General features: G+C 38.0%; 1 protein-coding gene across 1 annotated transcript in view; it reads right to left on the bottom strand.

Annotated features, from left to right (window-relative positions):
• The window catches only part of LOC136864289 (polycomb group protein Psc), a 252009-nt gene that overhangs the window by 89359 nt on the left and 136588 nt on the right, over window positions 1-26062 (bottom strand). The window contains exon 3 of the mRNA XM_067141068.2: window positions 2643-2795. Coding sequence (XP_066997169.2) covers window positions 2643-2795 — 153 coding nt within the window. The remainder of the gene's footprint in view (window positions 1-2642; window positions 2796-26062) is intronic.

The following is a 26062-nucleotide window of genomic DNA, read 5'->3' as shown; positions in this document are numbered from 1 at the left end:
TCAGCAATTAGATTTGTTGATACTTGCACCTTCCTCTTCTTTGGATTCTTCTCACTACTGCTGGGTCTCCCTTTCCTTTTCACATCGACTTTGCCGCTCTTTGTCAGGCCTGTTGATATGTCAGCCTGAAATTGCATCAGTGAGTACTCACACTTTTTCCCTCGTTGCTCTTGGTGTCGCCTGTACAACAGCCAGCTGTTTACGACTGCTACCCCCCCCCCCCCCCCACACCAGAATACCAGTCGCATATACCACTTCTTCGATCATATGTCAATTCTATAAAACTCCAGAAGAATGTCAGCTTTATCGACCCCTCCCACAAACATGTTGTACTCTTTTATGACAAATGGTCGATCCACCTCTACAGCCTTCTTTTCTGTAGCACACCTCTTCTTGCGTTTCGACTCAGGCTCTATGGCAGCATATGATGATACAAAATTGATGGCTTCCTGATCGAACCACCGGATCAGGGAAAGGTTAGACTTTGTTTCAACTCTCCAGTCTTTACTACCACGCACCATCTTCTTCAGATCTTGCTCATTTGCCAAAGGACATTTTCCCATTCTATCCTGTCTAATTGTGCAAACGCAGAGTATACCCCTAGCTTTTAGTGCTACTGCCAGTTGCAAGGATGAGAACCAGTTATCAAAGAAAACTTTGAAATTTTGTCCTTCGTGTAAATCTTGACAAAGTGCCATTACGATGTCCCCAGAAAAACCAAGTCCGAAATCACCACAGGCACCTTTACCCACATATACGGAAGAGCTCATCATCATCATCATCAATATCATCTGAGAAATCACTAATTTCTAATAAATTTCCATCATTTACACCCTCAACAAGTTCGTGAATTTCCTCAATAGTCATACTTTCTAAATCCAAACGTTCCATTGTAAAACTGTCTTTAGCTTACCAAAAGTTATAAATATACACAAGCTTTATAGCTTATAATTGAAACCCATCTAGTACTCCAGTAATAGTACCACCTGAAAAAAAGTAAATGGAATACTTGTGAGAATTGAATCTCTGCTTATCACTCATTTTATCAATCTAAACAGCAAAATGTAGTATTATTTTGATATTGACAATTACTAACCTTGTAGTCCCAATGTTGTTCATGGACAACACACATGTTTATTGAGGTGTATTATCAATTCATAAACTATTTAGTTGATAATTACTATGTCACAGCAATAATGCAGGCATAACATTCACCAAAGAAACAAACAAATAACAATTCACTGCTGAAATAACAATAAAAAGATTATAAATACACCACACAAACAGCCATCCCTAGACAGCAACTTAACCTGACATCCAAGTCAAAGAGATTAATACATCTGAAGTAGATTCATGCACCACCAAGTGGCAAAATACCATACTAGAAGCTTGTTGTCCCTCAACAACAAGGGGATTTCAAGGATTGATAAACATAATACTGTATATAACAGCTTTAAATACAATGTTGTCTAGGAACAACACTGGGAATGAAAGGGTTAAACAGTTCACTGTTTCTGTTAGTATATGTTACTTTCAAATATGTGTAAAGAATGATTTAATTTCCATTTATGTAAAAATTAATAAAATTTGTGGTCATGTTTGTCATTTAGCTGAAATTTGATTTCTCGCCCATCCTATGAATCTGAATAACACTTCAGCAGTAATATCTCTCATAATCAACAACATATAACGCGTCCCTGCAAAGGAAAAGGTAAGTATGGCCAAGCGTGGGGACATTAACTACTGCATAAGTGCGACCACATATGGGGTCGCACTATTTATCCTAATATAACATACATATATCCTCATTTAAGGGATCACTTGATTGATTAAGCCTGTGAACATTTTGGCACCAAGGAGTAACTAGTCATTAGCTTGTGGCACTAATTTCAGCCTGGCACTCAATGTGTTCAAGATCAAATTTAATAATACAACCTGACAATGAGCGATCCTTCAAAATACCTTATAAGAATATATATTTTTTTTTTTTGCTAGAAGCTTTACGTCGGACCGACACAGATAGGTCTTATGGTGACGACTTATAAGAACTAATAATAATGTTATTGTTTTTACACCCCACTAACTACTTTGACAGTTTTCAGAGATGCCGAGGTGCAGGAATTTTGTCGTGCAGGATTTCTTTTACGTGCCAGTAAATCTACCATTACAAGTAAATCTACCGGCATGAAACTTTTAAGATTTTTTTTTTCAATTTTGCTTTATGTCACACTGACTCAGATAGGTCTTATGGCGACGATGGGATAGGAAAGGGCCATGAGTGGGAAGGAAGCGGCCGTGGCCTTAACTAAGGTGTGAAAATGGGAAACCATGGAAAACCATCTTCAGGGCTGCCGACATAGGGTTCGAACCCATTATCTCCCGATTCCTTTAAGAACTAAAGACACAAAATAAAAATATATCCCATTTAGTACAGAAAACTTAAAGAGAATTTATTGCAACAGGAAATACACTGCTGGGCTCCCTTAAAAATGATTCTATACAATATTTTATGTTACAATTTTATAACAAAACTGAGGACTCCATTTTACCAAACTATGGAACAATGGACTGATTGTTCTTCCTTTATGAAGCAATTCAAATAAAATTGTAAAGCTCAGTTACATAATTTCAGAGGTACTTACTTTGGAACAATCCAGGCACCAGCTTATACACTATATCTTGCAAAGTCTGGTCAGAACGGATGTTTTGAAGTGGCTTAGTCTTGTGGACTTGGACATCACATATGGGGCAATATTTGTTGGTCTCCAAGTATCGAACGATGCATGCCTTGCAAACTACAATGGACAAGTAATTTCCAATTGTAATATAAACAAATAAATGATTCCACAATATAAAATATTTCAGTGCATGCACAAAGAGAAAAACATCACATATAAGAATTCTATACCAACCTGAAAAAATTATGTAATTATGTATAATTAGAGCCCAAATTTCTCGGTCACAACAGCCATGGGGGAAGACCAAATTCTATCCTGATTACAGGTTGGAAGCTAATGCTGTTAGTCAACTAAATGCTGGAAGCTCCCAAAAGGAACATCAACATAATTCTAATTCTGATATTCAGTCCTAGGAAGTATTTCATGAAAAACTTCTGCCCAAAAAAATCTTATCCTTTCAGAAGCTTACAATGTACGAGGGCATCCAAAATATTAGTTTATAAAATGTTCATCATCCAAGAACTTGAGGCTAGAGCGATTGCAATTATAGGTAAATATTTCTTTTGTTTCAGTTGGTATCTCCATATCGGTTGTCGACACTTTGTATTACCACCTTGGTGATAAGCATTAAAGATGAAAGATCGACCGGAGCAGTGGCCTAAGCAAAACGTTTGTGCTGTTATTTGATTTTTCAAAACAAAGGTGTCAGCTGAGGTAATTCATTTTCAGTTGGTGAAATCAATGGCAAAAGGGTGATGAAGAGAGGGGGGCAGAGGAGGATGATGATTTCTTTTAAAGTTGCTTTACGTCGCACAGACACAGATAGGTCTTATGGTGACAATGGGACAGAAAAGGGCTAGGAGTGGGAAGAATGTGGCCGTGGCCTTAATTAAGGTACAGCCCCAGCATTTGCTTGGTGTGAAAATGGGAAACCACGGAAAACCATCTTCAGGGTTGCCAACAGTGGGGTTCGAACCCACTACCTCCTGGATGCAAGCTCACCGCTGCGCACCCCTAACCGCAAGGCCAACTCACCTGGTGAAGGAGGAGGGCAAGGTGAAATATGCTAGGTATGTAATGGCTCCCACTTAGTTAATGATCATGAGACTATCCAGAAGTTCTGTAATATGCGAGTGAATATTTTAACACTGGCTTTGTCTATTTGGGCCATCTAAAATGCAGAGAGTATGCCAGAGTCCATTTTCTCTTCTTGGAAACCCATCAACAAAATCACGCAGCCTCCTACATTTCGAAGACAATGAAAGGCATCTTGTAGCCTTCTGTTCTAATATACTGCCATAAATATTTTGACAAAGATATTACTCTGATGAAACAAACACTTCTGGATCTCAATCAATTATAAAAAACAACAGCAATACATTTGTACAAACAAGTTCAAGAAACAATTGAAAACATGAAAATTGTAGTTCATGCAGATGATGTTCAGACTGATTATATAATGGTTTCAAGGTGGTAGAAGTAGAATCAGATCATGTAAAAAAATAGAAATAACAGGGAATTAAGCAAGCTTGTAGTTTTAATTGATATTATGATCATAGCCACAGGATCTCCAGTGTTATGTGGAATCTGATCAACAGGGACGCAACAATTCATTTTAAAAATCCCACGTGCATACGCCGGGATTCGAACTGGGGTCGCACTGGTGAGAAGCCAGTGATGATTTCATTCACAAATAAGGAATTGGGAAGACACTGCATAACAGTTAGGAGATTGATCCTGCAAGCAAAACATCCGTACGTTCTTACCCCCCTCCATCAGCTGTCTCCATTATGTTGAAATTTCTTTTAGTGCTCTTCCAATGAGCATATTTTTTTTTAAAAAATTTAAAGTATAACAGTATTTGAATAATTCCAATATCATTTACTTAAGTGCTTTAACATTTTTCTTAGAACCTTGAAATAAGGGCTCTCTAAGTTGTACTATACAAAACTTCATAATGGGACAAACATGAAAATAAATGTGAATCACTTAAAGTAATTTAAGATCAACTTCAAAGCATAGATATACATTATATTCCAGTTCTGATAAGAATACAGATAAGCAAAAATTACGAAGAGAAAAAGCATCAAATGAAGAAGTATATAATTCTTTAAAAGGGAATATTAACAAGTTTTAAATCACCTACATTTTAATGAAGTGGAGGAAAACAGAAGTAAAACATCACAATGAAATGAATAACAGTGCAAAATCTTCATTCTAAATTCCTGAGCAATGTACTTTTACTATTTTAAAATCTAGCAGGCTTAGCCTGGCAATAAATACTATTACCATACATACTGTATTAGGGAAAACTGAAAGCTGCCAACACCATGAAGATGTGTGTATACAATACTCCAAGTGTGGACGGTGGACGAGGGTGTGGCAATGATGTGATGATAATTTGTTCGGGTTCCTCTACGCGCACATGTGGACACGGGTTGGTATGGGGTGTGCCACAATTTATTACTGTATCCTGCATGGTACGGAGTAAGGCCCTGGACGATGTCCTACGGAATTGTGGCCCATGCTTGTTGCAACACGATGGTCAGACATTTCATCCATAGTTCGGGGTGGCTGTGTGAAGTTGTGCGTCTACCCATCATGTACCATACGTATTCAATAGGCATAGGTTTGGGGGACCTGGTGGGCCACTGTTAAAGCGTTATGTCCTGGAGAATTTCCCTGGAGATACGAGCAGTGTGAGAGCAGCCACTGTCCTGGTGAAACATCTCATTTGCAATGGTCACCATCAGAGGAACAACCACTGGACTGACAACCTGTCCACATACTGCTGAGCAGACACTGTGCCCTCATCAATCAATAATGGTGATTTCATATCAAAGCCAATAGCTCCTCAGAATGTAAGGCCTGGGGTTGGCCTTGTATGTCCCTTCACAGTAAGATCAGCACGGCCCCTCCCTCAGGTATTAAGCAGTCTGACACGTTTGCGACAATCGACAATACAACAAAATTAAATTCTTTTCAAGGTCCACCTATTCAATACAATGACGTTTTATTGTGACTTCGTCCGGCTCCGTCTGTGTAACAACACGTTCACATGCTGCTCAAGGTTCAAATTGAAGTGGGAAGTCATCTCTAAATACATCGCGATCTTACATGATCAAAGTAAACTTCCCTGGAACCACCTAATATCTAAAGGAACAAATGTCATTCACATAGACAGCATACAACTGTAAAAATTCACCCGGATGCACACAGACTGAATTATGTAACGAACAGCCGGAATTTTAAGAATTTTATATCATACCAATTGTATCATAATTTTATCGCATTTCATGTATCACCACATTAATTGTATGTTATTTTATAATGTGTTAAAATGTGTTTTAGATGTTTTAGGAATGTATATCTTGTTTTAATTTGTACCCAAGGCTGATGATGGCACATAGATGCCGAAACTGGTACCATTTGACTATTTGACATGTGATTAAATCACAATAAAACGTCATTGTATTGAATAGGTGGACCTTGAAAAGAATTTAATTTTGTTGTAATCCCACTTCAATACGGAACCAATGAAATTCATAACTATAAACAATCGACAATCACTGCAACCAAGACAAAAGTACGTTTCACCACTAAATATGCCATTTGTCAGCACAGCATGACCATTTCCCACACCAGAACAGTTTCACAAGTTGATGTTGTGGGATCAATATAATACTTGCTGCAGGGATATAGGACTGTAAGTCAGCTTCATGCAAATGATTATCAACTGTTTGTTGCATAACACATGTTGCCACAGAAGTCTGAATTTCCACTGTCGTTGCTCGCAGGTCTGTCTGGGACATACGAATGATACAGCGATCCTCTTGCATGACTGTCCATCATATTGGTCCTGTCCAAGGTCTCCGAGCACGCACCTCTTCATTTGATCACTATGGTCATACATATACCATAGATGCATTTTGGCCAATGTGTGCAAGAATCCACTCTCATGCAGACCAATTATCCAGGTCTTCTCAACCGGTGACAACGGTTGATATCCTGCTTGTACCGGTTGGTGAGGCATGTTTCAGAAGTGAATATGTCACATCACTTCCTCTCACAATACAGAAACTGTGTTTGGCACAGACACTAAAATTGCTCACAGTTTTGCCAAAAGCATGGACAAAATGTCCCCACTATTACACCTTGGAGTGCACAACATTCCCTGTACTTGTGGCAAGGTATACATTGACCAAACATGCCGGTCCACTGGGACTTGCATCAAGGAACAACAACGAAATATCCGTCTCAACCAGCCAGACAAGTCAGCTATAGCTGAGCACGCCCTATCATCGGGTCACGATGTTGTGTTCCAAGATGTTCGAGGTCTTACCCACACTAAACACTACAGGTCTAGGATTATATGGAAAGCTGTGGTAATACGTAAAAATCCTAACAATTTTAACAGGGACACTGGCTATCAATTAAATAATACGTGGTTGCCAACCAATGAGGATTTATGTACATAGTTCTCATCCCTGTCTTTTCTCTATTGTTATTTTGTTTTGGTGTTTTCCAAATTCATACGTTTGTCATCACCAGATAGTGCATTCCAAGCTATGAGTTATACTTTCCTAACGTGTGTACACCGTTTATGCCCCCTCCCACACCGTCTCACATCATTATCATCCTCTGGTTTTCTACACACTTTCTTTCCATTCTTCAGTTCTGTTCTATTCCATCCTGGTGTCTTTTGTTGCATTTTATTTTATTAGTTTCCATTTATTTCTGCTACCACATTCGTTCCCGATTTGTCTGATATCCTCTCCGTTACTTCTTACGCACACACGGTGTGATAGAACATCTTAATTGAGCTTAATGTTGTCGTCAGCCCCTGCTTGGAATACTAGTGCTGTGCCAGCATACAGCGAACCACCTGATGACGAATGAGTGTACCACTACAGCTCCAACAGTAAAGCATTCTTAAATTCAAGCCCTCCTTACTGTAGAAGTCTTCCTCGTGAACAGTTGAAATTTTCTTCTGAAGACGCGGAACAAACTTGTCTGTGAAACATACAGAGTTTCACCTTGTTTCCTTGACACGGCATAAGTCCAATAGGCCATATCATGTTTACAAGTACGGGTCGTACAAGCATCAATGTTAACAGTAGAGAATGTTATTTGCAAGCCATATGCAAAAATCATTTTTATTTTTCAGACAGACTGAAGGTACCGTAATGGTATGTTGTAAAACACAATAGTTTAATGTAAGGTAATGCAATGGGTAAGAACGCGTGCCACATTACAGTGGCTTGCTTCTTTATGCTGTGAGTCACTTCAGTCACAAGGAGCAAACTACCTGCTGTGACAAATACAACACACCTGGACAAAGGTCAGAGTAGTAGAATTAACAAGCACATAACCTGGTTATGTAACTTGATGTTTGTAGACACTCGCTGTGTGTCATACACAGACACACCAGTGCCATGGTTGTTTGATGGTTACCCACGTGCAACAAGTACCTGTGTGCTTACAAACACTCGCCACATAGGAAACGTAAAGCAAAATGGGAAAACATTGACTTTTGTCCTTCAAGACAATAACAGGACACTGACAGCTGTAATATATAATAGCAAATACACTTTCTAAACAACCCTCACGTTTTTAATATAACTTTCCTTTACACTCTGTATAAGCACATTATTTTACCCCTTAACACAGTAATCACCACCGCTATTCTACTAGCTTGGGAAAATCCTTATCCAAAGCAACTGCTCCAAATTCATGCTCCCTGTCTGATATTTTAGTCTTAGGTCTCTTTCTAACATTACTTTAGTCTTGAAGTTGCTATAGGCTCCGTGCATATAGCAATGTGCTGCTGCGGGAGGATATTACGAGAACTACTTAGAGGCACCTTCATCAACAGCTAAGCATAAGAAGCTAGAATATGTGTGATGTTTACATATATTCAATCATTTTACAGTGGCCCTCTATTGCTGAATCCCTTTCTGTGTGTTTTCTGAAGCCATTATTAGAATCTAAGACCACATTCCCTATGTGTTGATCTGGTCATGTTTGTGATGTAGATAGCTGCCATGAAGGATCACACTGTAAAAAGCTGTGCATTCTCTATCCCTAGTATTTTGTTTTGTTTCTGACACAGTATCTGGTACCTATGTATGTTTCTTCAGCTAATTTCTTATCTTCTCCCATTTACAATTTTGGCTTTACTCCATAAAACTACTAGTGGCTGGGTATAACGCGAAAGCAGAATCAATCAATCAATACTGACCTGCATATTTAGGGCAGTCGCCCAGGTGGCTGATTCCCTATCTGTTGTTTCCCTAGCCTTTTCTTAAATGATTTCAAAGAAATTGGAAATTTATTGAACATCTCCCTTGGTAAGTTTGTCCAATCCCTAACTCCCCTTCCTATAAATGAATATTTGCCCCAATTTGTCCTCTTGAATTCCAACTTTATCTTTCTTTCCTACTTTTAAAGACGCCACTCAAACTTATTTGTCTACTAATGTCATTCCACGCCATCTCTCCACAGACAGCTCGGAACATACCACTTAATGGAAATTCTAAGTTGCCATGGAGGGATATCTGATACCTGATCTGTTTTTTGACATGCTCTGTTGGTGGGGAAAAAAAAAAATCTAATTCCCTCCATGGGAACTTAGAATTTCCATTCGGAATTGCTAGGAGGGCAATAATTCCATTGTGAAAATTTATCTCTCGTATGCAGTTATCAGACTGTGCCTCTTATAATGGGCTTCTGATAAGTTCACCTGCATACATCCCAGCGTCAGTGGGTAGGGTATGACACATCCCACTCTGATGAGTCTAGTGTCAGACCTAAGGCAAAACGCTGATTAATAGAGCAAATGCTTGAAAAGCCTTACATCTGGTGGGTTTTTTTTTTTTTTTTTTTTTTTTTTTACACATACCACTTAGTCGAGCAGCTCGTCTTCTTTCTCCCAATTCTTCCCAGCCCAAACTTTGCAACATTTTTGTAATGCTACTCTTTTGTCGGAAATCACCCAGAACAAATCGAGCTGCTTTTCTTTGGATTTTTTTCCAGTTCTTGAATCAGGAAATCCTGGTGAGGGTCCCATACACTGGAACCATACTCTAGTTGGGGCCTTACCAGAGACTTATATGCCCTCTCCGTTACATCCTTACTATAACCCCTAAACACCCTCATAACGATGTGCAGAGATTACTCCTATGAAGATCTTTCCTTATACTGTATTAACACCTAGATACTTACAATGATCCCCAAAAGTAACTTTCACCCCATCAATCCAGTAATTAAAACTGAGAGGACTTTTCCTATTTGTGATACTCACAACCTGACTTTTAACCCGTTTATCAACATACCATTGCCTGCTGCCCATCTCACAACATTATCGTCACATTGTAGTTGCTCACAATCTTGTAACTTATTTATTACTCTATACAGAATATCATCATCCGCAAAAAGCCTTACCTCTGATTACAGTTATTTACTAATATCATAAATAATAACATAAAGGTCCAAAATTACTGCCTTGAGGAATTCCCCTCTTAATTATTACAGGGTCAGATAAAGCTTCACCTACTCTAATTCTCTGAGATCTATTTTCTAGAAATATAGCAACCCGTTCAGTCACTCTTTGTCTAGTCCAATTGCACTCATTTATGCCAGTAGTCTCCCATGATCCACCCTATCAAATGCTTTAGACAGGTCAATCGCGATACAGTTCAATTAACCTCCTTAATCCAAAATATCTGCTATATCTTGCTAGAAACCTACAAGTTACGCTTCAATGGAATAACCTTTCCTAAAACCGAACTGCCTTCTATCGAACCAGTTATTAATTTTGCAAACATGTCTAATATAATCAGAAAGAATGCCTTCCCAAAGCTTACATCCAACGCATGTCAAACTTACTGGCCTGTAATTTTCAGCTTTATGTCTATCACTCTTTCCTTTATACACAGGGGCTACTATAGCAACTCTCCATTCATTTGGTATAGCTCCTTCAACCAAACAATGATTAAATAAGTACTTCAGATATGGTACTATATCCCAGCCCATTGTCTTTAGTATATCCCCAGAAATCTTATAAATTCCAGACGTTTTTCTAGTTTTCAAATTTTGAATCTTATTGTAAATGTTATTGTTATCATATGTAAATTTTAATACTTCTTTAGCATTAGTCTCATCCTCTATCTGGACATTATCCTTGTAACAAACAATCTGTACATACTGCTGACTGAATACTTCTCCCTTTTGAAGATCCTTACATACACACTCCCCTTGTTCATTAATTATTCCTGGAATGTCCTTCTTGGAACCTGTTTCTGCCTTAAAATACCTATAAATACCCTTCCATTTTTCACTAAAATTTGTATGACTGCCAATTATGCTTGCCATCATATTATCCTTAAGCTACCTTCTTTGCTAGATTCAATTTCCTAGCAAGTTCCTTCAATTTTTCCTTACTTCCACAGCCATTTCTAACTCTATTTCTTTTCATTCTGCACCTCCTTCTTAGTCTCTTTATTTCTCTATTATAATAAGGTGGATCTTTACAATTCCTTACCACCTTTAAAGTTACAAACCTGTTTTCACATTCCTCAACAATTGCTTTAAACCCATCCCAGGGTCTGTTTACATTTTTATTTACCTTTTTCCACCGATCATAGTTACCTTTTAGAAAATGCCTCATGCCTGCTTTATCAGCCATATGGTACTGCCTAATAGTCCTACTTTTAAGACCTTCCTTTCTATCACATTTATTTTTAACTACAACAAAAACAGCTTCATGATCACTAATGCCATCTACTACTTCGGATTCACTATAGAGTTCATCTGGTTTTACCAGAACCACATCCAGGATATTTTTTCCTCTAGTTGGGTCCATCACTTTCTGAATCAGCTGTCCTTCCCATATTAGCTTATTTGCCATTTGTTGGTCATGCTTCCTGTCGTTCAAATTTCCTTCCCAACTGACATTTGGTAAATTCAGATCTCCCGCTACAATCACATTCCTTTCTATGTCGTTTCCCACATAGCTGATTGATTATCTTATAAAATATTTCTGAATCCGTGTCAGTGCTACCCTTTCCCGGTCTGTACACTCCAAAGACATCAAGTTGCCTATTTTCTTTAGAAATGAGCCTTACACCTAGAATTTCATGTTTCTCATCTTTAACTTTTTTGCAGCTTACAAATTCTTCTCTCACCAGAATTAATACGCCCCCTCCCACCATTCCTATCATCTCTACGATACACTTTCCAGTTTTTAATAAATTTGTTTGAAACTTTTTACACACTCTCCAGTTCTGTGAGAAAATTTCTGCATCCATTATATCATTTTTCAGCCATGATTCAACTATTACATTATCTGGTAAATATATGTCTATTAAATTACTTAATTCTATTCTTTTCTTTACAATACTTCTACAGTTCAACACTAACATTTTTATGTCATCCCTAGTTGACTTCCAGATCTCTGTACCCTTATCACCGCTCCCTAGACCACCTCGTTTCCCTGAATGTACCTCCCTATTACCCTTCCAAACAACTTTCCTAACTTATACGTACCACTGAAGTTTAAGTGAAGGCCATTTGAGCGCAGATCCCTATCTCCTACCCACCCATTAGGATCTAGAAATTTCCCTCCCAGTATCCCACATACCCACTCCATGGTCTCATTTAAATCCCCAATCAACCTCCAATCAGTATCCCTCCTACACAGTATTCCACTGATAACAATCTCTGCTTCCTTAAAATTCACCCGTGCTGCATTTACCAGATCCCACACATCCCGAATTATGTTGGTACTTATATCAGCTTGCATTACGTCGTTGGTAAAAACGTGAAACACTACCACCTTCTCCTTCCCCTCCTCCCTCTCTTCTACTTTCCTTAACATCTGTCTCAACCTAATTCCTGGTTAACACTCTACCCTGGTTCCCTTTCCCCACATGTCTAACTATGGAATTCCCCATGACCAGAGCCTCAACCCTACCCATCTCACTTGATCCCCTCCTCTCCTGGTCAGCCCTATCATTCCTGATAGCTGCAGAAGCTACTTCCTCATCCCTTTTCTCCTTCCCATGACCCTGTTCCACCTGTCTTTTCCTAACCTCTACTCAACATTCCTCTTTCCTACCTGTTGCCTTCCTCCTACTTCCCCACATCTGAGCAACAGTTCCCTGTTCCTCTCCTCCTACTTCCCCACATCTGAGCAACAGTTCCCTGTTCCTCATCTTCCCTCAGTTGTTCTACCTGGGGTGATTCGTACCGATTTCGCACAGACACCTGTCCTGAATTCTGATCCTGAATAGAGCCTTTAGCCCGCAATCTCCTTCCCCTTAGAACATTAGACCACCTGTCTTCTACAACTCCCCCCTTTCCTTCCTCCCCCTCTTGTACACCTACTGTAACCTGTACATTGTTTGAGGGAGGCCTATCTTCCTTCCTGTCTTCTATGAGAATCCTAATTATCACCCTCAAACTCTCAAACTCCTCCCTCATACCCCTCAATGCCTCGCCACACCCACAGTTCCTACACTTGCACTCCTTAGCCATTCTTTACGGAAAAAATTGAAAATAAAAGGAAAAATAAAATAACTTGTGTGCAAAAAAAATGAATGGAGGGATATATTGTCTGGGATAGTACTCAAAGATCACACAACAATAAGGTAATTAATATATGACTACATTACAATACTACTTAGTCGAACTCTATTTTTATCCTACAACACCCTAAAAGGATAAAAACTGCTGTTAGTTACTGAATACCGAAAGGAATACACAAGAATTACACAATTCTAAACTGCAATTAAGCCTATCCTAATTACAACAACAGAATTTTAGTAAGAGAGTTTCTACGGATACCTCCACTATACTGGTACTACACAAATATTTTACAATAATAAAATAAGCACGCTATTCTAATAAGATATTACTCGTATACTACCGTGCAATATACTACAATAATTTTAAACTATGTTCAGACGTATCCTAATTACAATACCAGTACCGTATGTCACTACTAAGCACAAACAGAAATGAAAATTGCAAGAACTACTGTACTCAAAGATTACGGTACCAACAAAGCTCAATGCTTAGACAGGTTATTATTAGTACTATGCTCTAATAGATACACACGAAAGATACACACAAATATAGCAGGCAAGATACAGTACTATCTAAATATACTGTATCTACACTACAATTCTCAGCTGAAATGTGGTTATATGAATTTTTACCGCTGGTGGATTACTATTATTTTCCCTACTACGCGGGACGGAGAATAAAGGTGTCCTTAAATGCTGAAAAATAAGAGGTTGTCTACAATAATTTCTGTCAAAACTACGCCGGGGGCTTGAACTGCAATATTATTGGGATATAGGAATTTGATTATTAACTTTTACTCGATGAATAAACGAAGGTGGAAAGTACAACTATGCAGGGAACTAAGACTACAAATTATTGGAATAAAGTAATCAGCTGATTTTGTATTTATTTACACAACTACCATGTGCATGTGGCAACAATCGTCAACAATTCTAATAGAATCATCAAGAATCCAAAAACTGTTAAATACCGTAACTATCCAGTGAAATTACCGTGTATTCTCTTTAACTTCTTTTTAAATCAAAGTTTACAGGCGTATTGTGTCATTTAACTTAATAAATTATTACCTTTGTTTGAACAGAAATCTATATTAAATATAGGAAAAGTTGTGGCAGAAGTTACAATGAGTTACAACTCCTTATGATAATCTGCCTTTGTAAGTATTATACCAACAAACCTACAGATATTTAAAAATATTGTTTTAAAAGTTAATATTATTACCTAAAATATTTCCTAAACCTAAATTCGAAACAAGGTACACCTAGCTAGCCTACTTTACCTAGAAAACGTAATCTACTGAACACCAACTGAATTACTTGTTATAAAATTCAAATAAATATCACTACTCCCAATTTCTACGAACAAGCACTAAACACCAATATATAAATAGCACTAAATTGAACACACACAAACAAAATTTAAACAATTTTAATAGGTTTTAACTACTTTATCACTACAATAATGCAAGAGCTCTCTCAACAGCCAACTGTTCACAAGCGCATCCAACAATGCACAATAAATGAATTAAAAACAAGAAGAATCATTTTAAAATGCTGTCTTCGTATGTATTATTTTTTAATGTCATAACATTTGGGCAGAACGAGTATATGCTTGTTGTTGGCTGCATTAATAGATACTGTGATACAGAGGTTTCCTTAACGACCTCACGAAATGCATTTGAAAAAATGATGGATCATAGCAGTAAATCGCCAGAAGTAATTTGGGATTAATACATTGTAATTAATACAAAATAACTCTTTACATGTATTTTAACCATTTTAGAAATAGGTAAACAATTACAAACAAATTATTACAGCAATGTTCTATTTGCAAAGTAAGCTGCAGTAGGCCATCTTTTTTAAAGCACACACATCATAATAGGTACCACAATGTATTCTATTGCCATAGTCTTACTTATAGCCAGTATAATAATAATAATAATAATAATAATAATAATAATAATAATAATAATAATAATGAAAATGAAAATGAAAACCTACAACCTGTTTTCCAGTCATTGACCGGGTCAGGGATGTAATGAATGAAGCCTATATAGGCTGTTAGTACGATGGGGTCGCCACTCCCAAAGTGATATATTAATGACTGATAGATGCTATGAAATGAGAATGGAGAGTGTTGCTGGAATGAAAGATGACAGGGAAAACCGGAGTACCCGGAGAAAAACCTGTCCCGCCTCCACTTTGTCCAGCACAAATCTCACATGGAGTGACCGGGATTTGAACCACGGTATCCAGCGGTGAGAGGCCGACGCGCTGCCGTCTGAGCCACGGAGGCTCCAATAATAATAATAATAATAATAATAATAATAATAATAATAATAATAATGTACGGTACTACTTTTTTTTTTTTTTTTTTTTTTTGCTAGTTGCTTTACGTCGCACCAACACAGATAGGTCTTATGGCGACGATGGGACAGGGAAGGGCCAGGAGTGGGAAGGAAGCGGCCGTGGCCTTAATTAAGGTACAGCCCCAGCATTTGCCTGGTGTGAAAATGGGAAACCACGGAAAACCATGTACTGTACTACAGGCCAAAGTGTAAAATTTTATAGTATTCCATCACAACCTAAGGCAGTAGACAAATATAATTACAGAAATAGGCCTCCATTACGCAATATCAATAGCTCACAGAAATGCCGTATTTTATATCCATAAATTCATGCCCTCGTCCCGAGGTGGTGCATTTCTTTTCAAGCACACCTCTAATGGAAATGAGCTGCATGTACCATATTAATCACATACCAACCCTCCTGCCAATCATAAGTTTCTGGCAGTGTCAGGATTCAAGAAAGGGCCCCGAGGAAGGCTGCTAGCAGTGCCAACCTTTATATTACAGAGGTGGACTTGATCATATTATAAATACAGACACACGATATAAATAATCACTTATTGGCAACTTTAAGTGATTCTGAATTTTTCTTCTTGTGCAGCACTTTTGAGCGTACAAGCAGTTTCAATATCAGGAATTTCAATAGGTCCAACATCAAGCCTGAACCTTTTTATCAGAAAAGGTTCCCCTACTCTCTTCCCCCCAGTTGTAGTTCTCTTTCCCTGCATTTGAGTTGCGAGGTCGAGACCATTCACAGGGTCGGTCAGTACGTGAGGTGACATGTTTTGAACAAACTGCATAAATAACAGCTGCAATATGCTTACATTTTATGGGAACAATCATTCACCTTCATGAAATAACAATTCCAACCAAGGCCTTCCTTAGAAAACATGGTTATGTTTAAAAGAAACATTTAAATTAAAAATTTTTGTTTTACAAGTTGCTTTACGTCGCACCAACACAGATAGGTCTTATGGCGACGATGGGACAGGAAGGGGCTAGGAGTGGAAAGGAAGCGGCCGTGGCGTTAATTAAGGTACAGCCCTGGCATTTGCCTGGTGTGAAAATGGGAAACCACGGAAAACCATCTTCAGGGCTCAGTGGGGTTCGAACCCACTATCTCCCGAATACTGGATACTGGAAATTTAAAATTAATTGCTTCCCTAGCAATATTAACTTACGCTAACATGATATCATATTCAAAATAGACCAAGGATATTTTTCTGAAGACAGCATATGTTGATTGTGTATATGAACATTAATCTCGTTAACACTACTACTAAATACATAAATTATTACTACTTTGCCTCTATCGTGAAATGGCAGGGTACCTAAAGAACCAATGTTTATTTTTTATCACATATGCAGTTATTGCTCTGTTGCTATTTCCTGTAAACTGTTTTTCTTGTAAATGTAATACACGACCACTTTCTGAATGTTTGGAATAATGCGGCCAATTGTTGTTGCATAAAACACTCTGAAATCCCACTGTTATTTAGTCGGCCATGACAGCACACACTGAGATGACAGCAGATATGTGTGAGGTGGAACGCATTAACCTACACTGTTCGCCACTCGCAGAACAGTGGTGCATTTCTCCTATTAGTGCACGGAGCCTATACAAGCAGCACTACTGTACAAGTCCAAGATATTACATTTAAATTTTGTGAGTCAATTCGCTTTCAAAATTTCTACTCAACTGAATCCCACTGAACTATTTTAAGCCTTTCACAATATGAATATGCAAACCATGGACAATAATAGTGATAGTTTATAGCCTGGTCCAACCTGCATATCTACTTTGTACCAAGAAACACCAGCCTGATTATCAATATAAATTGCTTCCAATTGCTTGAAATAATCTTGATCACGTAGTCCCTTGGTGTATCTAATATCTCTTCCCCCATTCGTATGGTTTATCTAGATTTCAAACATATAACTGGGGAGTTCCTTTCAATTCACAGTTACAAGATGCATTCTGAAAATCTGTTTCTGGAAACACTTTTTGAGGTCTGAAACAGCACTAGCCTTAAATTCACTATTGTTTGTTTTTTTTTTTTTTTTTTTTTGCTAGGGGCTTTACGTCGCACCGACACAGATAGGTCTTATGGCGACGATGGGATAGGAAAGGCCTAGAAGTCGGAAGGAAGCGGCCGTGGCCTTAATTAAGGTACAGCCCCAGCATTTGCCTGGTGTGAAAATGGGAAACCACGGAAAACCATTTTCAGGGCTGCCAATAGTGGGATTCGAACCTACTATCTCCCGGATGCAAGCTCACAGCCGCGCGCCTCTACGCGCAACTATTGTTTCTATTGAAGTTTACACTTCAACAATACAATACTGGTACTACATTTTGCTCTATTCTAGAGACTTAAAACTGGCTAAATATCCTAATTTATTACAAGAGAGATACCCAAATGTGGTGACCTGGGAAGGGCATTTGACTTTGATGATTATAATTCTAAAATGAATATGAATATATCAATATAAAAACAATTCTTCAGTGTAATGTACAGAGGTTTGAAAAAAATAGTAATTTTTCAGTAAAATTTCTTGACAATTACTTTAACTGGTGCATGTAATCTTTGATCTGCTAAAGCAAAGGGAAACAAACATGGTTTTGAAAGGTACAGTATGTCACTTTCTTATTCATACATTTTCATATTATGAAAAGATTATATTTTGGACATTCAAATGGATGTTATAGTAATTTTCTTTTAAGAAATTTATTTCTAGTAGATTTCTTTACAGTGCCATACAAAATAATATTCATAACAACATATAGTACAAATTACTCGAGAATATAACAAAACATGACCTTTTACTACGTCACATTGTTATTCACACAGATGCCAGTTCTTCAACTAACCATATGAAATGAACCATAGCACCAATCCTAGTACTTTGTGGAGTAACCCTTGTCTTTAATGACAGCTTGATACCTACGCTGTATGGAATTTACTAGCCTCGCACGCGTTTCATGGCTGACACTGTACCATTCTTGGGTCTTCAAAATATTATTGTACACTACACTGTCCATTGTGCCTTCAATAAAATGAATATTCCCATTTTAACTCATCTTAGGATGAAACCTTTCTACTGTGAACCCTAGACTTCAAAAACGCCCATAAATGTTTAATAGGGTTTAAGCCAGCAGACTGGGGAAGTGCTTTTAATTGTTTTGGAATGTTCCAAATTAACCACTCCTTGTTCAGTGCAGCGGTATGTTTGGGGTCGTTATCCTGCTGAAACGTGTAGGTCGGTAGCTTTCCCAATTTTTGAGCACTTTGTTTAACATTGTTCTTCAAAATAATATTGTACACTAAAATGTCCATTGTGCCTTCAATAAAATGAATATTCTCTACACCTTGTGCCGACATACACCCCCACATGATAACCGATCCACCTCTGTGTTTCACTGTGGGAATTTTATTGGCCACATCGTTGTCCGTATTGGTCTTTCTCCACACCCTGTGGACACCACCGGAACCAAACAGGTCGATTTTAGTTTCATCGGACCAGATGACATTATTCCAGAACTCCTGGCCCTTGTTTTCGCGTTCTTTCACAAGGAGCAGTCTTGCAACATGATTCTTACTAACTTAGGGCCTCTTCCATGGTATACGGCCATGGTAACCGTGACGATGTAAAACTCGCCGGACTATCTGAGTACACATTTTCTTCCCAGTAGCAGCTTCCATTTCTGCCCGCAGCTTTGGTGCACTTATGAGAGAGTTGGATTTCACTCGCCTCACAATAAGTCTTTCTGCTTGTGGACTTAGTTTCTTTTGTTTGGGTTTTCTTGGCACATTCTTCACTGACCCTTCGTACTTAAACTTATTCACGACATATTGAACAGTGACATGACTTTTCTTCACCACGAGTCCTATTTTTCGCAGGGAGTACCCTCTAAGTGCTAAACTGACAATTGTATGCTTCAGCTCATAGCCAAGCTCTTTACACTTGCCCATTTCTACCAGCACTCTCACAGGTCTAAGACGAACACAACCAGCAACACCTCTCCTCGCACAACACCTACTTACGTAGGCCTATGCCCCTTTCAATGCTGTCGGATGATTAGTGTATGAATAACAAAGTGACTTGAAGTTTTAGAGTGTATGCAGTTTTTATTTGTGTAACACATATTATTTTCACTCACAAAAAAATTGTGCATTGAGTGGTTACGTCTTGTTATTACGTTCACGACACCCAACTAAATTTTTTTTTTTGCAATAACAAAGTTTTTATTGTAATCCATCTCTTCAATACATTATAATGTTGTTACATTTAAAATATCATCATTAATAGACAAGTGTAATGTGACAACATTATAATGTATTGAACAGGTGGATTACAATAAAAACTTTGTTATTGCAAATAACAGATTTCAATACAGATTAAAACATGAGATTAGTCACTTGCAACCCAACTATAAATCAATTATTTCCATAAATATACAGGCACATGGAACTCTTTATAACAAAATGGGTTGTGAACGAATAGAAAAGTGACATACTGTAGCTTCCTTTAAGTGAATATAACTAAACTAGGCTGAATTATTGGAAAATTGTGCACATCAGCCCCCATATCTCTCTCTCTCTCTCTCTCCATTACATGGCATGATAACTGCAAAAACCAAAAATCATCATGCACTACTTTTTCATCATAATTTACATGTTATTAAAGCAAAGTTTATTTGTAAGATACATAGGGTCATTACACAGTTCTGGATGCAACACATCTGAGCTTCTTTCAGATGTTTATATTTTTGTATCCTGAAAATTAACAAACCTATAGTTTAACAATGTTTGTTATGCACTTTTGACCTCCTAATAGTATTATTCACAACATTTCAGACTTGTATCTTTACTAGAAACCAAGGAAATAAACAATGCTTACTGTTCATGGTGTACAGTACTTTATGTATGGATACAAAAAAAGTAAAATTCTCAGTTTTGTAGCTGTTCAAGGAGACAAGTACTTTTTTTTTTTTTAACTAAGAAGGAAGTCTCTTGACAGGAACAACTACCAAGTTAAATATTACTTAAATTTTTATAGACAAAGGGGATTTTTGAAAATGTCCCGGGTGTGATATTTGGGGTGTGTCAAGAAAAGACCAGTAATATTAAATGTATATTTCAAATTATTTACTTCATTTACATCACTTACATGCATATAATCACAGTTTACTGAATGCTGAACATCTTGGAGCAAATTTTCCTAAGAACAAAAAGCAAACTGACCTCCGTTGTCAATTAAATTTGGTACTCTTACTTGTCAGGTAACACCACAGATCTTCAACATGCAACCAGGAATGATATGAACTGCCAAAATGTTTGACCCTCCTTCAAAATTCTACTACCTAATCTGGGATCAGACCTGTAAACATGGGATCATGAGTCGGACATACTAACCACTGATCCAACAAGGCAGCTGGTAGGATTAGAAATGGTGATAATACAGTAGTCTCATTAATCTAACCAAATTGGGACCAAGACCTATTTGGATTACAAGATTTTTAAATTAACCAAAACCTTTCTTATAATGTAAATTAAGAATTCACTCTATTTATTAATTGTATTTAGTGATCAAAAATGGCTAGCAAACAAAAGCATACTATGCATACTGAAAAATACACTGACAGGTTTCTAAAAGTTTTGATTACGGCAAGAGTGCAACTGAACTATCTGAGAAGTTTGATATCGGAAAAGCCACTATATATATCGTCTTCAATATGGTTTTAATATGAGATTAATTACATGTAAAGCCACTACTACCGACTGGAAAAACCGTCCCAAGATTGGACAATTTTGTGAATTGTCATCCGAAAAATCCCTTAAAACTCGATAAACATCAAAAGACTCACTATTTACAAGAGTTAACAAAGTCCTTTTTATGTGGTTTATTGAGGAGTGCCAGAAAAGTACACCTTTAAAAGTGGACCTCACATAAAAAAATTAAAAAAAGTGATATCCACCTCAATATATTATTAAATGGCAAAGATTCTCCATTCACTGCAAGCATAGGATGGTTTGACAGATGGAAAAGAACACTGTAGAATCAATCAGTTAACAATCACAGGAGAGGAGCTATCAGCTGACCACAATGCAGCTGAGGAATGGGAATCTTTTTAAAGAACAGTTTGACAAACACGTTTGTCCCTGCTGTGACTCGTTTCAATAAGGCAAATGATTTACCAGTTTGAGCATTGCTCATGATCAACAATGCTCCATCTCATCTCCATGTGAGAATTGACTTGTGGTGAAATAAAGGAAATTCCCCACCACCATCATTACACCTCTATTGCAATCAATGGATCAAAGAGTACTGAAAAATATAAAACTTGTCAATACATATTTCTCAGGACTCTTAGAGAAGAAAATGATGACAGTTCACTTTTCCTGCTTCAAAAAATTAAAGCCGTAAGTATTAACCCCAGCAATGCGTCTTTCTGGAAGACGGTGCACTGTTTCATGAAGTGCAATCGTTTTTCTGCTCTTCTGCCATAGATTTATAACCGGACACAAGATGGCACTAATATAGGTACCAGCACAATACTGATATTTTTATTTTCACTTTTGAAAGTCTTAGAAAAACAATCAACAGTCTGGAGTAGTTTGTTTAGCTGTGGAAGTGAAAGTACTTTCATATGTTCCAAGAATCAAGATGGCAGCCCGCTTTGGTAAAAATTCTGAAATCAAGCGCTTGACAGTACTGATGGTGACAGTGATTATTGTGTGAATTCCAACAGGGAAATTATTCCTGAAAGTAGTGAAAGTGACAGCGAAGTACAACGTGCCTCGGAAGTTCAATGATGTTCAAGTTGGTGCAGGTTATGTTATTATTGGCAGTACATCAATGTTTGAAGAAACCAGTGAAGGGATAAGTGTGAACTGTTGATATCTGTATAGATTGTTGTAAGGACTTTGATCACAACACAGGAAAAGAGAAACTGACCTAAGAAAACTAAGATAACGTGTACATTTGAAATTCGTTCAAAGAACTCAAAATCCGTTTTGAGAAAAAAATATGCATTTTACTTAGCATTAGAAATGAAAAGTGAAGAACTGTGGGAGAACATGTAAGAACATACTTGGGTGTTTCAGAATATCATGTTTCAAGAATAAATTATCTATAAGAAATTCTTTTCTTAGAGCAAAATACTTCAACAATTCCCTTTGTTAAAAAAAGACTATAATGGCATTTTACGATAGTTAGAAATTGTGGCATTATTTTTTATTATTTCTGTCATCTTCAAGCAGATCAGTCTTTCAGCTGTCTATTGGTGTATAATATGGATTTATTAGGATTAATATGTGATTACACCTCCTCTGCGAACCATGTGACCTTGCCGCGGTGGGGAGGCTTGCGTGTCTCAATGATGCAGATAGCCGAGCCGCAGGTGCAACCATATCGGATGGGTATCTGTTGAGAGACCAGACTAACGAATGGTTCATCGAAAGGGGGGTAGCAGCCTTTTGGTAGTTGCAAGGGCGGCAGTCTAGATGATTGACTGATACGGCCTTGTAATAATACTCAACATGGCTTAGCTGTGTTGATACTGCTACACGGCTGAAAGCAACGGGAAACTACAGCCGTAACTAACTCCCGAGGACATGCAGCTCTCTCTGTATGAATGATGTACTGATGATGGCTTCCTCCCGGGTAAAATATTCCGGAGGTAAACTAGTCCCCCATTCGGATCTCCGGGTGGGGACTACACGAGAGGGGGCGATCATCAGGAAGATGGATACTGACATTCTGCGAGTCGGAGCGTGGAATGTTAGAAGCCTGAATCGTTGTGGTAGGTTAGAGAATCTGAAAAGCGAGATGGATAGGCTAAAGTTAGATGTAGTTGGTATAAGTGAAATACGTTGGCAAGAAGAACAAGACTTCTGGTCAGGCGACTACCGAATTATCAACACAAAATCAAACAGGGGAAATGCAGGAGTTGGTTTAATAATGAATAAGAAAATAGGGCAGCGGGTAAGCTACTACGACCAACATAGTGAAAGAATTATTGTCGTCAAGATAGACACCAAACCAATGCCCACCACAATAGTGCAGGTCTATATGCCTACTAGTTCAGCGGACGATGAAGAAATCGAAAGAATATATGAGGAGATAGAAGATTTAATACAATATGTCAAAGGTGACGAGAATCTAATTGTGATGGGAGGCTGGAATGCAGTGGTAGGCCAAGGAAGAGAAGGTAGTACAGTAGGAGAATTTGGATTGGGACAAAGGAACGAAAGAGGAAGTCGCCTGGTTGAATTCTGCACTGATCATAATTTAGTCCTTGCCAATACTTGGTTCAAACACCACAAACGACGGCTGTATACGTGGACGAGACCTGGAGACACTGGAAGGTATCAAATAGACTTCATTATGATTAGGCAGAGATTCAGAAACTAGGTGTTGGATTGCAAAACTTTCCCAGGAGCAGACTTGGACTCTGACCACAACTTGTTGGTCATGAAATGCCATCTGAAGTTGAAGAAATTGAAGAAAGGAAAGAATGAAAAAAGATGGGATCTAGACAAGTTGAAAGAAAAGAGTGTGAGGGATTGTTTCAAGGAACATGTTGCACAAGGACTAAATGAAAAGGCTGAAGGAAACACTATAGAGGAAGAGTGGAGAGTCATGAAATATGAAGTCAGTAGGGCTGCTAAAGAAATGTTAGGAAGGAAGGAAAAATCAACTAAGAATCAGTGGATAACTCAGGAGATACTAGACCCGATTGATGAACGATGAAAATACAAGAATGCTAGAAATGAAGAGGGCAGAAAAGAATACAGGCGATTAAAGAATCAAGTGGATAGAAAGTGCAAGGTAGCTAAGGAAGAATGGCTGAAGGAGAAGTGCAAGGATGTCGAAGGCTGTATGGTCCTGGGAAAGGTAGATGCTGCATACAGGAAAATCAAGGAAACCTTTGGAGAAAGGAAATCTAGGTGTATGAATATTAAGAGCTCAGATGGAAAGCCACTTCTAGGGAAAGAAGACAAAGCAGAAAGATGGCAGGAGCATATCCAACAGTTGTATCAAGGTAAAGATGTAGATAATTTGGTTCTGGAACATGAAGAGGCTGTTGATGCTGATGAAATGGGAGACCCAATTTTGAGGTCAGAGTTTAACAGAGCTATGAGTGACCTAAATAGGAACAAGGCACCTGGAATTGATGACATTCCCTCTGAATTACTGGCTGCCTTAGGAGAAACCGGCATGGCAAGGTTATTTCATTTAGTGTGCAAGATGTATGAGACAGGATAAGTCCCATCCGATTTTCGGAAGAATGTCGTTATACCTATTCCCAAGAAAGCCGGTGCTGACAGGTGTGAAAACTACCGCACCATTAGTTTAGTATCTCATGCCTGCAAAATTTTAACACGTATTATTTACAGAAGAATGGAAAAACAAGTTGAAGCTGAGTTGGGAGAAGATCAATTTGGCTTCAAAAGAAATGTAGGAACACATGAAGCAATCCTGACTTTACGTCTGATCTTAGAGGATTGAATCAAGAAGGATAAGCCCACGTACATGGCATTCGTAGATCTAGAAAAGGCATTCAATAATGTTGATTGGACCAAGCTATTTATGATTCTGAAGATGATTGGGATCAGATACCGAGAACGAAGAATTATCTACAATCTGTATAAAAATCAGTCTGCAGTGATAAGAATCGAGGGCTTTGGAAAAAAAAAAAAAAAAAAGCAGCAATCCAGAAAGGAGTGAGGCAAGGCTGCAGTTTGTCCCCTCTCCTTTTTAATGTTTACATAGAACAGGCAGTAAAGGAAATCAAAAAGGAATTTGGAAAGGGAATCACAGTCCAAGGAGAGGAAATCAAAACCTTGAGATTTGCCGATGATATTGTTATTTTATCTGAGACTGCAGAAGATCTCGAGAAGTTGCTGAATGGTATGGATGAAGTCTTGGGTAAGGAGTACAAGATGAAAATAAATAAGTCCAAAACAAAAGTAATGGAGTGCAATCGAAGGAAGGCAGGTGATGTAGGAAATATTAGATTAGGAAATGAAGTCTTAAAGGAAGTAGATGAATATTGTTACTTGGGTAGTAAAATAACTAACGATTGCAGAAGTAAGGAGGACATAAAATGCAGACTAGCACAAGCAAGGAAGAGCTTTCTTAAGAAAAGAAATTTGCTCACTTCAAACATTGATATCGGAATTAGAAAGATGTTTTTGAAGACTTTCGTGTGGAGCGTGGCATTATATGGAAGTGAAACATGGACGATAACTAGCTCAGAAAGAAAGAGAATAGAAGCTTTTGAAATGTGGTGTTACAGAAGAATGCTGAAGGTGAGATGGATAGATCGAATCACGAATGAAGAGATACTTAATCGAATTGGTGAGAGGAGATCGATTTGGCTAAATTTGACGAGAAGACGAGATAGAATGATAGGACACATCTTAAGACACCCAGGACTTGTTCA

This window comes from Anabrus simplex, chromosome 2 (genome assembly GCF_040414725.1).
Source record: "Anabrus simplex isolate iqAnaSimp1 chromosome 2, ASM4041472v1, whole genome shotgun sequence".
Taxonomy (NCBI): domain Eukaryota; kingdom Metazoa; phylum Arthropoda; class Insecta; order Orthoptera; family Tettigoniidae; genus Anabrus; species Anabrus simplex.
Note: the sequence above shows the minus strand (reverse complement) of the source record. Positions and strands in the feature narration are given on the sequence as shown.